Here is a 17,056-nt window from a genome sequence, read left to right on the forward strand (position 1 = left end):
CCACATGCCACCCAGCATTGGCTTAGCTTTTTTTTCTAATAATGTGTTTCTGGTTGAGTGATGTCAGATTTCATTCACAATTTGAGTTCAAAAGTACCGAAGTTACTTTATAACTATTTTTTTCGAACTGTTTAGTGTCTCTTTAAAGGGGACGTGCAACGCTTTTCAGCAAGGTCTAAAAATGCTGCTGATGGGTAGTTGAGGCTCTTGAGAACAAAAGAGCCAAACATTGTAGCAGCGCACATAGCTTGGAATTTACAGTTAATGCTCAAAGTCAGCTAGATATCGCTCGCATTTTTTTCGACAGATGATGCCATAAATCCTAATGACTGCACCATAAATAAACCCCAAGTCCACAGCCATTGGCTTATTTGAGCATCGTAAACTGCACAGTTACCAGGACTGCTGCGGGATGCCACCACGTGCCATGCGTGCTCGCAATCACCCTAAAAGTAGGGTGCTAGTTGGAAGAAAAAAAAAACGGAATGTGCTCAAGCTTTATGCACTGACAAAGGGACGCATTTTCTTGCCCTCTTGTCTTCCCCTCTATGCGTAGTTCTCAGTGGGCTCACTAGTAAGAAAGAAGAGAGAAAGCACTTGAAGGGTGTAATAAATCCCTGTAACTACACGCATACTTTATAAATAAAAAATTTGTAGGCATTCTTTTCGTGAGACAATAAACTCTTTTTAATAAAGCCATTCAGTCATTATCTGTAAAAGTGTTGCAAGGTTTTTTTAAGCTCTTTTTCACAGATGAAACTTTGTGCTGAAAAAGTAATAAAGTAGAATTGTATATAAAACAGGAGAAGGTTATAATGCGCATAGGTCAACTTTGAATCTGTTTACTGAAGGATAACAGATTAGTTAAGGTGTTATCACATGAAAAAATGAATTCGGTAATATAACAGTGAGTGTAGGCATAATATAGTTACAAGAAGATTTCAAAATTGAAATAAGGCCAATGTTTTACTGGAATTCTGATATTCCCTTTCTTGTAAATAAGGCTGTGTGGATTTTCAATTTTTTTTTTGTCAAGCTCACCTGATGAATATAATACATTCATTAGCATAAATGGCAGTCTTACCTTAAACAGTACGATAGCTAGGAATATTTTGGTGAAATCTTCATTTGCTATACAGGTGAAAAGATTTTGCATGGCATGCAAACAGAAAAGTATAACTTCATCAAGTTCTATCTGCTGCCTTTAGACAGGATGTGTCTCGTAAGTAGCTCGTGTTGAGCAACACTTCACCATGTGCAATGCAAAGAAAAGCCATGCACCACACTTACCATCACCAGACCTCATTAACAGGGTTGCCAAATGCCATTGGGCAAACAAACGAATAGTCATCACAAAAGAAGCCCAGAACAAGTGGAAACAATCAATTTTGTAATATTTAAAAATGATTAAAAATGTCACTAAAACTTGAAGCAGGGTTTAAAAAAATCACCTAATTATTTTGTATAGCACAAATATGCGCAACTATGAATGAAAGCACATAGCTATTTTTGATGTTGTCTCTAGGGCAGTCTCTATTTGGTTGAAGGCACGTTTGCCTGCACATGATTAACATTAGTTGTTGGTTCCCCCAACATTATGTTTAACTTCAACACTCAACCATAGGCATGCGCATGGGGGGAAAGGGCACGAGAAATCTGCCCCATACATTGATTTAGTAGATGCGAGAGGGCGCTGTGGTAAACCTTTGCTCCCCTTGATAAGAAACCCTGCGCTAACTTATACACTCAACTATTCGAAGTCATCGATAAACACACTCTTAGTGAATCACAAACATGCATAGCTAAACATCATGATCACTAAAATAACTATATTCACTAGAAAAATGCAAATAAGCGCACCAAAAAACATCACAAGTGAACAGAAAGTTTTACCAGCGAGTCGGCGAAAGAAGCAACCTATATCCAATTATTGTAAGCAGAACTGGCAACTCTGCCTTCAAGCAGCTGTGTACTAACTTGACCTATACATGAGTATGTTTAGAAAGAGTGAGTTTTGTGTTTTCACTTAATAACCTCCAAGCGGCGATGCAGCGGCCACTGCAGCACTGCCGTTTGGCTTCGCGCTTGCTCTAACTTTGCTTATAGTTATGCTTTTCGTAATTATTACGCAGAGCCAATCATATATTTCACCCTACTTCTTATCTTATATTACCTCTTGAAGATGCCAACACTTAAAAAAAAATTTGTTATTGCTTTTTGAAAACTTTTATTCATATTAAAACACAATGAAGTATCTATTAAACTATGCTGCACATGTTGATGGAGCCACCAAAAATAAATCATTGTTGTGGTAAACATTTTTATGTGTGTATTATATTAATAATGATTCAAGAGGTGATTCATTAAAAAAAACGTTTCTTTACTCAGTAGCTTAAGGCAATGAAATTTTTATGGCTTACATAAGTTTTTATGTTGATTTCAAATATGTAATCAGTTTTGCAGTAACTTGCATAATTTTGTTTTGTACTATGACAATGAATGTGTAAAATAAGCTTCGCCTTTAAGAGCTGAACGCAATAGCGATATCCTGTCCCTAACGCGTACTCCAAACACTTAGTGCATACTTTTTATTGTATGATGCTACTCAAGAAGTTTAAACTGTGGATTATTCTATAAAGTTGAAAGTGGCTTGTGTCAGTGAAGCTTTCCGATATGGCTACATTGTGTGTAATGGGTACTATGCTTTAAATAACAAGCAATCATGCTTGTAAAATGTTTTCGAACTTGCTATGCACCCTCTATGTGATATTAAGGAGATACGTGCAGTAACATGTGTGCTTTTTGTAATGAATGGCTGGCCTTATACTAAGCAGTCATTATGATAATTACACGTTCTCCTGATGGCAATGTACACTTGTACCACGCAATATTACTGCTAATTTATATGTTGTATTATGAAGCCTATGTACAGAATATGTGTGTTTATAAAGCATGATAGTTGTTTTCACTGCATTTCTAAGCAGACGCGTGGCTGTGTGGTAGAAAATCTGCTTGCAACATAAACATCCTGGGTTCACTCCTAACTCGGACCTAAAAATTTTTATTATTTGTTTTAGTGGCATCTTTTGTGATTTTTTGGACAAGATGATATTTTGCTCACAATCAACGATGCCCACGCCGGCACCGGTGTCGGAATCGCTGCGAAACGAGCTCTTTAGCGCTTTCGCGTTAATATACCTCTTTTTGGACAGACTTTTTTTGCCACTGAACTTTTGTAATTATGAATCATTAATGGCTAATATTGCTCCACATTAACTGTAGAATGTAAATAACTATTGAAAAAGTGTTTATCATGCATTTAAATAAAGAAAAATTTTCATGTGAGAAGTCTTTAATTCTCAGGCCATACTAATTCCTTGCTTTAAGTTCATCTTGATCTGGCTATCAGAAGTTCAAAAAAGAAGTTGCCTTAAAGTTTCATCTCGAGGAAAACTTATTTTAAACATATAAATGAAAGCTCAGCTATGTAGCAATGATGTGCTTTCTAAAATGATTTCTTTCATTATGAAGGCTTGGGAATCATGGCTGTTCTTAGCTCGTGGCTTTGGTGAATTCCTCATTCGAAATGCAATAGCAAGCAGCCAGGAGCCAATTTATAAGGGACTCTGGACAATGAGCTCTTTTTAGTTTTCTATAGCCACCTTGTGTTCTTTAAAGGCAATTTCTGCCTGCTTTCAGTTTAACTACAGCCCTGATTTTTTTGTCAGGAAAGTAGAGAAACTGAACTTCTGAAAGCAATTAAAAACAAAAAATATGTAGTTTTGGAAGAAAACTTCCGGTTTTCGAGTCGCATCTCCCCGTGATCCAGCTATGAACTACATTCTTAGACTAAACTACACCTGGTAATTGGGGCTGCTGAGGTATATGGCCTGAGGAAAGAGAAGAGGTGAGCTCCTTCTGCCTGTAATTGACATCTCTTGCTCCAGCCACATACCTTGTTTGATGATTTCTCATCGTTTAAAAAATGTTGCACTTAGTCTGTTTGGGGAGTGTAAAGCAATTAATGTATATATGATTAGAGACGTTGCTACCCATAGCGGTATCTACAACCAGTGCAGTGACCCTGACTACCTGGTGAAATAAATACAGCTTTTTGTGGCTGAATTTATCTCTTGTAGCTTGCGATCTCTTCCTGCTGATGGTGTCTCTTGTGTCCCACATGTCATTTTCTGGCCATGGTAGAAATATTAAAGTGTCAGAAATACTAGTTTCTGTCACACATTGTTTCAGACAACTACCTAAATATGTATCTCTGTTTAGTCTTTTTTTGTATTTCGTGAAAGTTGTTTTTGTGTAGTTGGCCCTCCCGAAAGCTTTCGTAAAATATTCAAAAGTATGCGCTTTGTCCTTTGTTCAGAGTAAACTCATGTGCATTCCTCATTTCTAGGTGATGGATTTTATGTGGCAGCTGCTGGAGCGAGCGCTAACCACTGCCTTTCTCACATTCGCTCTGTTGTACAAGATTGCAAGTTCAATGTTTCCATTGCTGATGAGTCTGAAAATATGGGGATGCTCAGCATACAAGGTCCAAAAAGGTTGGCATCCTTTCTGCTAGTATTTTATTTCCTTGTAGCTGCTTCAGGTTGCGAACTAGGTGAATGGCTGTGCATTCCTTTCATTCATACGATTTCATGTTCACTGCAGTTCTTGACAGAGCTACGGTATGTAACATATATTTCTTCATCACCATACTTTTGGAACTATGTTTTTATGTTTGTTTTTTATGAGCCAAAATATTAGAGTAATAGAAAATGGCTATGTACTAAACTTCATGAGATGGCCATGCTGAAAAATGTAACTCCGTGAGTTATTTGTGAGGTCTCTATTTCACAAACTGAAGGCAGGCTACTTACAAAAACAATATGAATTAGGCCCTTACCAAGATATTGCGACTCACACTGTTGACTCACACTCACATGGTGACTCATACTCACACTATATTATATTACTTTCGTTGCAATTGATGTTAATTATGCTTATTGTTTCTTCCTCTGCTTCCTCTTTTAGCCGTCAAATTTTGCAATCGCTCACCGACACAGATCTTTCGGATGCTTCTTTTCCCTTCTCCACAACCAAGGTCATCACTTTTGCTGGGCACAAAGTAAGAGTTGATCTTGTGAAATTATTGAGCTGCAAGATTAGTTGGCTTCATTGACAATACAACGAAAACGGCCATCTGGTTTAATTTTAATATATTCATTGTTGTACCTTTTTAAGGACTATCAGGCTAAAGTACTATTGTGTTGAGGCATTTGAGGCATTTGAGGCATTTATCAAAAAAAAAAAAGAGGTAACGGGGCCTTGACATCAATTTGAAGGCCTGTATTAAGCATTGCATGTTGAACAGTAGGCTGGTCACATTTTAGGGCAATGGCTACTGCAAGGAAACATGCATATTAAATTTTTTTTAATGTGTCAACTGAGCTATGTAGCATTTTGGCAGGGCTAATAGGCAGTTTAGTAAAACGCCACCCCCATCTGTGGCTTTTTAGTAGTAATGGAGGCTGACTTTAAAAATTATGCTTTTCTTGTATATAATACCCCTGTCACACGAGAAAGTTTAATGTCATTTGCACCCAATGACATTTACATTTAATGATATTAGTTGGCTGTCACATGGGTATGTCTAATGTCATTAAAAGAAAATTACTTGAGAAAATGAATGAGCTAGCCGAACTCATTCGAAGGAGTTTTCGTCACGAAGATGTACTGTCGCCGGAAGAGGGCAGTGAACAGATTATATATGAAGGGGTTAATAAATCATAACAAGTAATAAATGGTTTTGTTTTTAGGAATTCTTTAATTTATTTACATACAATTCAACTGAGCCGTTGAAAAAAAATGTGAATATTCTCGTTCACAGCGACATTCTCAAAAGCGTTGCCGTCCATGTTGGCCATGTCAGCCATGTGCTCAGTGTTTACGCCAGCCTCGGAGCTGTCAGGTAGCCCACAACTGACTCGCGGAACCCATGTATACCATGTCGTCGACGTGGTGGGTAGCGGCACGCAGCCTGCGTCGAAAGAAAGGGTCCGTTGGACGGAAGCTGAAACTTTCACTCTGATAAGATTATGGGAGGACGATTTAGGAGAGCAGAGATGCGCCAAACGCAATGCGGAGGTTCACGCGTCTTATCCGATCGGTGCGAGAAGTTGTAGTTGCTTCCTCGCACTCCGCCATGTCAGCCATATTGAACGGTTACGACGTGACCCCAAGAGCGATAGTGGCCGCAGTCTCGCCTCGACTTCGTATGAGCTACGAGCTTTTCTTGAGATATTTAAGAAACTGCATAATAACCTTTCATTCTCAATTTATTTCATCCATGTGGAAGCATTTTTTATAACCTTTAGTATACATAATAAATTTTTTACACACGCTGGGACTGTTTTTTGGACTGTTTTTTGTTCAGTCCCGTCCGAGCGACATCGCGATCGCCATCATTTACAAATTACATTATATCTTCCCATGTAGCAGCACACGTCTCCTAATGTCATTCGATATGTCGAATGTCATTACTCATTCGACTAAAATGACATTAAACTTTCTCATGTGACAGTGGTATTAGCCACTGAAAACAGTTGCAAAAACCAGGAATACATTACAGTTACCTTACATGTTTTGTGGATAGTTCCTCAACTGGTTCTCTGATTTATTTTACTTTTATCTGGTTGGTTTAAAATTTGGCAGGTGTTACATTCTTGTAACATAAGAAGACGAAAGCCTGGCTGCATTTAATTAGGACAACATGATCTGTAATGAGCAGTGGATAGTATGTTTGGCATTAAGGCAAAATGTCATTCGAAAAAAAAGTTTTGTTAATCTGTAGCCCAGGGAAAATAAATTTTGTGTTTTATATATAGGCTGTTATGCTGATTTCAAATATGTAATTAGTTTTAGAGTAACTTGCACAGTTTTCGTTTTGTGCCATGATGTGTAATATATAGTTCATTTTGAACAAACTTTTCATGCCATTAAACTGTTATGGTTCTGTGCTATTAATGGCTAGTATCGCTCCACACTAATTGTAGAATGCAAATAACCACCAAGAAAGTGAGTATAAGACATTCTAACGGACAACAATAATTGTAATGTGAGAATTCTTAGAATCATCAGCCCATACTAATTGCTTGCTTTAGCTTTGTAATAATTATACAGGTGATATAAAGTTTTAACGGTAATACATGCACTCTTCACATCTTAAGAAATATCTGGTCAAAACTTCATCCTGATCTGGCCATCAGAAGTACCAAAAACATGATGTTTAAACTAAAGAAGTTGCCCAAAAATGGATCTTGAGAAAAACACATTTTAAAGGTATTAGTCAAAGCTCATCTATGCAGCAAAGATATGTTTCTTAAAATGATTTCTTCCATCATGGTAGCCTGGCAATTATTGTGATTTTTGAGCATGTGGCTTTAGTTAACTCCTCATGTGAAATGCGATTGCAAGCAGCCAGGTGACACTTTTTAGGGGGCTCTGCAGAATGAGCTATCTTTAGTGTTTAGCTTCCGCCATGTGCTCTTTAAAAGCGATTTTAACTTACTTTTAGTTTAGTTACAACATTCAGTTTTTTTTGTTATGATAGTAGAGAAACCAAACTTGTAGAAGCAAATAATAAAGAAAAATAGATAACTGTTGTGTAGTGTATAGGGGGCGCTGTCAATGCTATCATCTGTATATAAGCGATTGCCATCAAAATAAAGGCAGTGGTTCCCCGTCCATGGATCGGTCCGACTTATCACTCGGCGCTTCGCGATACGGTGATAGCACATTCTGGCGCAGTCGGCGAAGCTAGCGAGCTAGCGACGAACCGTTTCCTGCCGTTTTAAGGGGCGTCGCCTACGAGATGGCAACGTACGGACTACCGCCATTACCGCCTTTTCTGGAGACTCCTGGAGATGCGACAATCCCATGGGAGCAGTGGCGCGATGATTTCACAAATTTCCTTGAAGCAACGGGGATGGACGCGCAACCGCCACCACGGAAAAAGGCCATTCTACTGCAATGTCTCGGGGTCGAGGGACGCCGTATTTTTCGCACACTGGGCCCAGAGCCGGCGCGGACGCCAGGCACGACAGAAGATAAGACGGAGGCAAGTGGAAGAGATAGTTACATCGAGGCGTTGGGCCTATTGGAGCGTCAGTTCTCAAGCACCGTCAACGTACTGGTAGAGCGACGTCGATTCACTTTACGTCGGCAACTGCCGAATGAGCCTATACGGGAGTTCGTCAGTAACCTCAGACAGTTAGCGAAGACGTGTGACTTCGGGGATTTCTTGGAGGCGGCTCTGCGAGACAGGGTTGTTGATGGAATACGGAGCACTGAGTTGCGACAGAAACTGCTCGTGAAGGGGTCCCAACTTACGCTGGCAGAGGCTGTAGAAATGCTGCAGACGTACGAGCAGGCAGCGGAGGGCGCTGCGGTCTATGACCAAGGGTCGCCACAAACGGACATAGTACAGCACGTATTCCAAGGCAGAGGCCCAGACGGCGACTCGACAGCGACGTCGGTGCGCAAGTGTTACCGGTGCGGCTCTACAAGGCACCTCGCTAATTCACAGGAATGTAAAGCACGGGGGAAACGTTGCTCCAAATGCCACAAGATGGGACATTTTCAAGCGGTCTGTGGCATGAGGAGGGAGCAGAACGTACGGACGGTCCGGAACGACGGCGCTAGCGAAGAAGGCGTGCTCACTGTGCTGGCGGTCAGACAAGTGGAACGACGGACTTTGGTAGTTGACGTCGTTGTTGAGAACGAGCCACTTCAGTTGCTGGTGGATACTGGGTCGTCGGTGTCTATTTTGCCCGACCACGTCTACCGAGACAAGTTCGCCAACAGGTTTCCTTTGACTGCGGCTACAGCGACGCTGCGTGATTTTTCACAGAAGAAAATTCCAGTCTTGGGATGGTTCACAGCCAGAGTTGTACGCGGGAAAAACTCGGCTTGCCTCCGCTTTTACGTTGTTCCCCAGGGCGTGGCATTACTGGGACTAGACGCGGTGCACCAGCTACAGTTGAACATCATCGGTTCTACATTGGAATGTCTACAAGTCACGGCCAGCCCCCAGTCGCTCCCTTCTGAATTGTGTGAGTTTTCTTTTCTTTTCGCTGATAAGTTGGGCTTAGCGAAAAACTTTGTACATTCTGTAAAGCTGCGCGCAGACATAAAACCAGTAGCAGCGAAAGTTCGACGCTTGCCCCTGACGCTGCGAGATAAAGTAGCGGCTGAACTGACAAGATTATTGGATGCAGGCATTATAGAAAGGGTTAGCGCTGCGGAATGGGTGTCTCCTATAGTGGTTGTGCAGAAGAAAGATGGAACTATTCGCCTATGCGTCGATTTGCGCGAGCCAAACAAAGCAGTAGTCATTGATGGATTCCCTTTGCCGCACACGGAGGAACTGTTACATGCGCTGAGCGGAGCAGCATGGTTCTCGAAACTGGATCTTGCTGCAGCCTACCATCAAGTGGAATTAGCCGAAGAGAGTCGCGAAATAACGACGTTTATTACGCACGAAGGCTTATTTAGGTTCTGCAGAGTTTGTTTTGGCCTCGCATCGGCACCTGCCGCGTTTCAGCGAATGATGCAAGAAATATTGAAGGGCTGCAAGGGCGTGTTGTTTTATATCGACGACATTATAGTCTTTGGAAAGACTAAGCACGAGCACAACCGTAACCTTCGCGAGGTATTGCATCGGATCGCTGAGGCGGGGCTGCAGCTGAATCAGAAATGCTTATTCGCTGTCAAGGAACTCTCCTTTTTGGGTCATCACGTGAGTGCAAGAGGTCTGGCCCCACTTAAGTCAAAGGTGGATGCTGTGATGAAAGCACAAACGCCTGCCGATGTAGTCTCGCTGCGGTCTTTCCTTGGGCTCATAGGCTATTACTCTCATTTTCTCCCCAATTATGCAGAGGTGGTGGAGCCGCTGCGACGGCTTCTTCGTAAAGGACAGAAGTTCGTGTGGGACCAGAGCACCGAGGAGAGTTTTTGCAGGGTCAAGAAGATGCTGTCGTCATGTGGGGTGGTGGCCATGTTCAACGAGTCTTTGCCTGTACAAGTGACCACTGACGCCTCGGCATATGGACTGGGAGCTGTGCTACAGCAGGTAGTCGACGGAGAAGTACGTACAGTGGCATTCGCTTCGAGGACACTAACGCCACCAGAACGCAAGTACTCTACCGGGGAACGAGAGGCGCTGGCATGTTTATGGGCGTGCGAACATTGGCATGTTTATCTGTGGGGCCGCAAGTTTGTCTTACGAACTGACCATCAGGCTTTGGTGACACTGCTGTCCACAAATGGGGTTGGAAGACGGCCACTGCGTATTGAACGCTGGTCTGCTAGACTTCTGAGATACAACTTCACGGTGCAGTACACAAAGGGGAGCACCAATGTCGTTGCGGATGCGCTTTCTAGGCTACCGTTGACCCCTGCAGAGGACGACCCTGTGGAGGAAGTAGTTGCTGTGGTTTCCAGCATGATCACAAAGAGTGAGTTGCAGGCAGCGACAGCTGAGGATTCAGTGTTAAATGAGGTGGCACAGTATGTTATGTCCAGATGGCCGGAAAAGGGCTGTTTAGCTGAAAACATAAAATTGTTTTTTCGTATGCAAGAAGAACTGTCGGTTATAGACGGACTATTGTTTCGCGCTGAACGGGTCGTTCCCCCAGCAGCACTTGCTTCCAGGCTGGTCATGATGGCACACGAATCGCATCCAGGCATTGTAAGGACCAAACAACGGTTGAGGGAACAGTACTGGTGGCCCGGAATGGACAGTGATGTTGAATCTTTGGTTAGGAATTGTGCTGTCTGCAAAGCATCAGATAAATCTGCAAAAACTGTAAGGGCCCCGTTGGAGCCAGTGCAGTGGCCCGAGAAGCCGTGGGAAAAGCTTGGAATTGACATCGTTGGGCCGATGGAACGAGCCCCTCCAGAGTGCAGGTTTGCAATCACTATTATTGATTACCACAGCAAGTGGCCTGAGGTGGCATTTGTGTCCACAATAACTGCACAGGCAGTAGTGAAAGTACTCGTGGAAATTTTTTCGAGAGAAGGGTACCCGAAAAGCATTGTGACTGACAATGGGCGTCAGTTCATGTCGACATGTTTTGAGCAGTTTTTACGAGACCGGGGAATTCAGCACTGTGTTACAACATTGTACTACCCGCAATGCAATGGGCAAATTGAGCGGTTCAACCGCGTTCTCAAGGAGTATATGCAGGTTGCGGCATTGGAGCGAAGACCACTGAAGGAGGCAATTTGGGACTACCTGGGTGTTTATAGGGCCACCCCGCATGCAACTACAGGAGCGTCGCCGGCTTACCTGCTGCATGGAAGAAAACCCAGAACGAGATTGGATGTTGTTGGCCTCCCAGAAAGGGAATTTTTTGAGGAGCCGCGTGTCGTCATGGAAAAGTTGAAACAGCGCGTTAAGGAGCAGCAACAACGAACAAAAAAGTACGTCGATGAAAAACGAGGTGCCAGAGCGTCTGTCATTGAGCCAGGAGATTTCGTAAAAGTAAAACAAGGCGGACCGAAGACGAAACACAAGTTTTCTTTGCCGATCCAGGTGAAGAGACGTGTGGGCACGAATTCGTTTCTACTGGCAAACGGGACGAAATGGAACGCATCAAAGTTAACAGTAATTAGTAAAGGAAGGACAGGACAGGCACAGGCACTAGCTGACGCGGTTACAGCGCGACGCAATGCATCTTCGGGGTTTTCCTACGACATGGATCTTCACATAGGAAAGATGGCTCAGCCACAAAACCCTATAGTCGTGAATGAATCGGAAGTGGGTCCATCAGAAGACACCCAGGGAAGCGCTAACCATTCTGACAGTGCACAAACCACGGTAACGGAGCCCATATTAGAGGTTCCCGATCAGCAGGACACATCTCGGTCGCAGTTGGCCACAGCCACAGCACCATCACGCACCAGGCCGGAACGAACAAGAAGAATGCCAACACGGTATCAAGACTACGAGCTGACCTGACTACAAGAACATCAAGTGTGGTGAAGTGAACGTGTGCTGTGAAGTGAGTGCGCGAAAGTAGACTGACTTTAGTTGTGTTGTTAATTTTTATGAGGGGGGAATGTGTTGTGTAGTGTATAGGGGGCGCTGTCAATGCTATCATCTGTATATAAGCGATTGCCATCAAAATAAAGGCAGTGGTTCCCCGTCCATGGATCGGTCCGACTTATCACTCGGCGCTTCGCGATACGGTGATAGCACAATAACTATGAAAAAAAGTTGCGTTTTTCAACATGCAGCTCCCCTTAAAGTAGATCCCTCGAACGATTTATGCAAGCCCTTTTTAAGATGAAAGTCTTAGATGCTTCATCAAACATGAAAACTGACCATCGGTGGCATCAGTGCAAGTGATGCAAAATATCACCATCATGTGATGGCATCATCATGACATTGCAGATCGCCAAAATTTGTGATGTCATCAAGATGTCACATAGTGTGACATCACAGGATGACGTCATCACATGATGTCATTGCTCGGTCAAAGGTGGGCCAACCATAGAGCCAGTACAAAACCATGTTAGATACAGAGAGCTTTCAAAGGGGGCAGGGGGAGGATCAGTACATTGACTGAAAAGAAAAAAAACATAGCTTGCACCTTCAAGTTATCTTAGTGTGAATGCACAAGGGACCCTGGGAGCTCTTTGTGTTGTTCATGTACATTTACATCTTTCACTTGTCATGCCTGTCGTTTTATTTGTTGCTTCTGCAGTTCGGGATCTCAATGTCTCTTGCATCGTGTTTGTAGAGACAGCGAAGCATGAGCAGCTAAACCCACATTTCTTCCGTCATTATACACTTGCATGGCCATACGTGCAAACCTCCATCACTCACCCTCTCACTGCTCACTGTAGCGCCGCTGTAACAACCCTTGCTGCAGAAACTGCACCTAATTAGACATAATTGCACTATGCACACACATCCATTTTTATGGGCAACACTACCTCTTACTCAAAGTAGTTACGTTAGTTGCTAATTCATCTTGAACAAACTGCACAGGAGTGGACTAAGAAGGAAATAAAGACAAAGACTGACTTCTAACTGGGGATCCGCTCACATACATCAGCATACTCCATCACATGCGCACACGCAAATCATCGTGTAACAGACTTCAAGAAGCTGAGTAGAAATATTGAACGTAACAGTTGTCACAATGCACAAATGCAGAAGTAGAAAACAAGATAAGGAATGAATGTCGAAGAGTGTGTGCCATGGCTTGTGCCTTCTGGAAATGCCAGTTCTCTGAGGGTCAAGGTAAAGGAGGGCTTGTGGACACAGTCTCTCTTGACATTTACACAGACCTCAACAATCACTCTTGTCTGATTATTCACGTGTTTTCACCAGTAGTGCAGTTTGCTGAAATACTGGGGTGCTATTGCACTTGTGGCAGTACAGGGTGACAAAACCCTCATTTCTTTTCTGCACCTTCATATTACGTTCTTTTAACCATATATTCAGGCATCACCCTATATGACCAACATATTTGACACCACAAGAAAGGTTAACATTCTACAGTTCCTTAGCACATTCAACAAAATGGATTTGATGTTTTCCTTTGCACTTGCACTGTGCCAGCTTCACTTAACATGACCTAATACAAAATTGATGAAGTGCGTGCAGCACGCACAAAAAAAGTAACACGAACACCTGAATGTAGGCCACTGGGGTTGTGTTAATTTTTTTCAACCCGTCATAACATATTGTATGTGGCCAGCTGCAAGCAGTGTCAGCTCCACAAACGCCCATTGACTGCTCCAGCCGGTCGTCTACAGACCCTGCCACCTCTAAGCACACAAAGTGGTGGAGGTGCGGGGCACCCGCACAAAACGACGGAACCATCACTGCTGCAGCTTCGTCGAAGCCATGGACTTGCCGGCCTCTCGCCATCTTACGAGATTGTCCCCAACATGCCTGAAGAAGGAGATGCTTCCAAGGCAGCACATTGTGATCTGCTGCAGTACTACCTCCGCCCTTTGGCGGAAAATTGGCAGAAGATGTCGACGCGTGGCTCATCCAGTACAAGAGTCAGCAAGTACAACGGCTGGCATGTCGCCGCTCAGTTCATCAATATTGTCTTTTGCCTTATGGATACTGTACTCGTGGGGTACGAAAATCATGAGGACACGCTGACGACGTGGGATGTTTTTGTTGCAGAACTGAAGGCGTGTTTTAGCGACTCAGGCATCAAAAGGAAGCAGGCTGAGCAGACATTGTTTCAGCACACGCAGCTGCCAGGTGAGACATGCACCACATATATAGAGGATGTGCTGAAGCTCTGCAAGGTGGTCAATGCTAAAATTTCAGAAGAAGGCAAAGTTAGACATTTGCTCAAAGGCATACCCGAGGATGTCTATAATTTCCTCATCGGAAAAGAGGCTCGGTGTTCGATCTCATTGGGCTTTGCCGAACTTTCAAACAGCTCAAAATGTGCAGGATTGCTCCAAAGTTTAACCGGCTTACAAATGTTACAACAGGTTTCATACCTGTATTTGACGATTCGACAGATTGTTTGCGAAGAACTTTCTTGCTATAGAGAGCAGTCACGTTCAGTAGTTGACCACAATTCAGTATATGACCAACATTCGTTATATGCGTCACATGAGGCTGAGACTGTGCTGCCTTCCCCAGCCCTTTCGCAGCCTATGGTTAGTGCAGCAGCTGTTGAGGGCAGTGCAGCCTCACAGCCAAGGAGGACATCAAGCTTTTTAGATCCCAGCCATGACCGGCGCCTTCAGCGTCTGCCTTCTTCACGACACTCTTTCTGTCACTATGATATACGGGACAAACCGACCCAGTACGCCAGAGAAGATGATGCTTGATTCATTGAAGAACATTCGATGTTTTGACCTCTCCCAGTCTGCTACTCCTGTGATGTTTAAAACAGATCTCATCATTTTGCAATCCTCGTCATGTAGCCCCACAGTATAGCCCGCCACTACACTTTACACAACTGTCTGAACGATCTCATGACGACCCATGAGCAACACACTATGGCCCACCTCAACACATTACACAATCGTCTGAATGACCACACGATGATTCGAGAGCAACACACCTACTGCCTGGTGACGGCTATTGGGCACACAACCTCTGGAACCACTCCCCTACGTCTCACAGGAGTTTTACACCTCAACTATCCTTTTGCGCACGTAGATCAGGGTGTACACTGCTGAAGGCACCATTTATTATGCCACGAAGGGAAGCGCAGGAGCGGACAACAGGTTGATGATCCTAGCGTCGTCGTCTTCTCTCTCGCTGCAGATTGGTGTGGCCAGCATGTTTACTCATCTTCGTTTTTCTTCCAGGTATACGCGACAATATGCTATGGACTACCAGGGCCAGGCAAAAATAATTTGAAACTGTATCGCGATATGATACAAGATGCTACTGTAATTATTGCATTCTATACGATAGTTCCCAGTTGTATCTTGAGATACTTTGATACATTTGCAAATTTATTATTACATTTGAACACCTTTATAAAAGACATGCACCGGTCAGTAGTTATTTTTTTTTTATATGTGGTGTCTTTTATGAGCAGGGTACCAAGTAAGCATTTTTTTATCAACCCCTACTTCACTCTAAGTCTGTTGCATCAGTCTGTTGCATCAGTGTCTCTTTTAAGTGGGTTCGAATGTGTAGATCTATATGATGATATAGTCTCCTGCATAAATTGTGTCAGGATACCACTGCTTTTCCCACTAGCACCACTTGTAGCTCCGATTGTCCAGTGATTTGTAATAGTAAAAAATTTGCGGTGATTTTATAAAAGAAAAATATATCTAAGTAAAATAGGGCCCCCTCCATTTTTCGGGAGATTTGAAATATGCACCAATGATTGTGCAAATGTTCCCCCCCTCCCCTCATGCCATTTTTACTGTTTCAATTACTCTTTTTATCTGCCCGCCGAAGTCTAATAAGAATAGTAAATACATGCGTATTCAATAAAGCATTTCAATAAAAGCACAGGTTTGGGGCCTTTACTCTTAGCGGCTGTTTTGCTGCAACCTTAAGTTATGATCTGCATTCAGCAAGGGCCCACCTCCAAATCTTGTCAGATTATTTACTGAGTTGTAAATAGAACCTTTGTTACTGTGTACTCCGGGCACCATACGTCGGCTTACTCACTCATGAGTTGGCTCATTTGGACTCACTCAGACTCAGACTAAGCTTTGAGTCTTTGTCTGAGTGGGTGCGGGTGAGTAATATTTTCGTGAGTTTGAGTCTAAGTGAGTGCAGTTGAAAAAGATTTTCGAAAGTTTGAGTCCGAGTAGGTTCCGCTTAGAAAAATTTTGGTGACTCTGAGTCCGAGTCAGTCCGAAGCGTAAGATATTTTTCTTGAGTGAGTCTGAGTGAGTTCGACTTTCTTTTGCTGACCAGTGACCATATATACTCATATTCAGCATTTCTGTCGCCCTTACCTGGATTCCCGTTTATACTCATCTACTCACATGTATTCCAAAGCAGTTTAATTCATACACCATTTCGATTTCTATTGATCAGAGGTGCGAATTACATAGGGGGGTGCTTTGACCTCACCCCCTCCTCCAACTCTTCCGGGCAAGTTCCTAATAAATATATTACACCATCTCTTTAAAAAAAAATGACCTTGCTGGTGTGCAAGCTCTCATAAGTTGCATTCAAAGCTACTTTATCAAAATGCGCCAAGCAGAGCACAAATTAGTGCAATATTGGTGTTAAAGAGTATTGAAAACATGGTTGAAAAAGCTAATTCTAGACTTACGAACGCATGAGTCGACTAGCTCAGACTCTTTCAGACTCTGATCAAACCGTGAGTCTGGGTTAGCAATATTTTGTTGAATTGGAGTCTGAGTGAGTCCAGTTAACAAAATGTTCGTGATTGTGAGTCCGAATAATTCCAGCTCATAAAAAATTTGGTAAGTGAGTCCGAGCGAGCCCTAAGTGCAAAATATATTTCATGAATGAGTCTGAGTGTGCACCACAAGTTTTACTTACCTATGCCGAGCACACTCAGATTACTTC

General features: G+C 43.0%; 1 protein-coding gene across 2 annotated transcripts in view; it reads left to right on the forward strand.

The window, feature by feature from the left end:
- Sardh (Sarcosine dehydrogenase) overlaps nt 1-17,056 on the forward strand; it is a 168,515-nt gene that overhangs the window by 72,330 nt on the left and 79,129 nt on the right. For both annotated transcript variants that reach the window (XM_037413481.2, XM_037413480.2), the window contains exons 15-16: nt 4,409-4,556; nt 5,029-5,122. In XM_037413481.2, the coding sequence (XP_037269378.2) occupies nt 4,409-4,556; nt 5,029-5,122 (242 nt within the window). The remainder of the gene's footprint in view (nt 1-4,408; nt 4,557-5,028; nt 5,123-17,056) is intronic.

Source organism: Rhipicephalus microplus, chromosome X (assembly GCF_043290135.1).
Source record: "Rhipicephalus microplus isolate Deutch F79 chromosome X, USDA_Rmic, whole genome shotgun sequence".
Taxonomy (NCBI): Eukaryota; Metazoa; Arthropoda; class Arachnida; order Ixodida; family Ixodidae; genus Rhipicephalus; species Rhipicephalus microplus.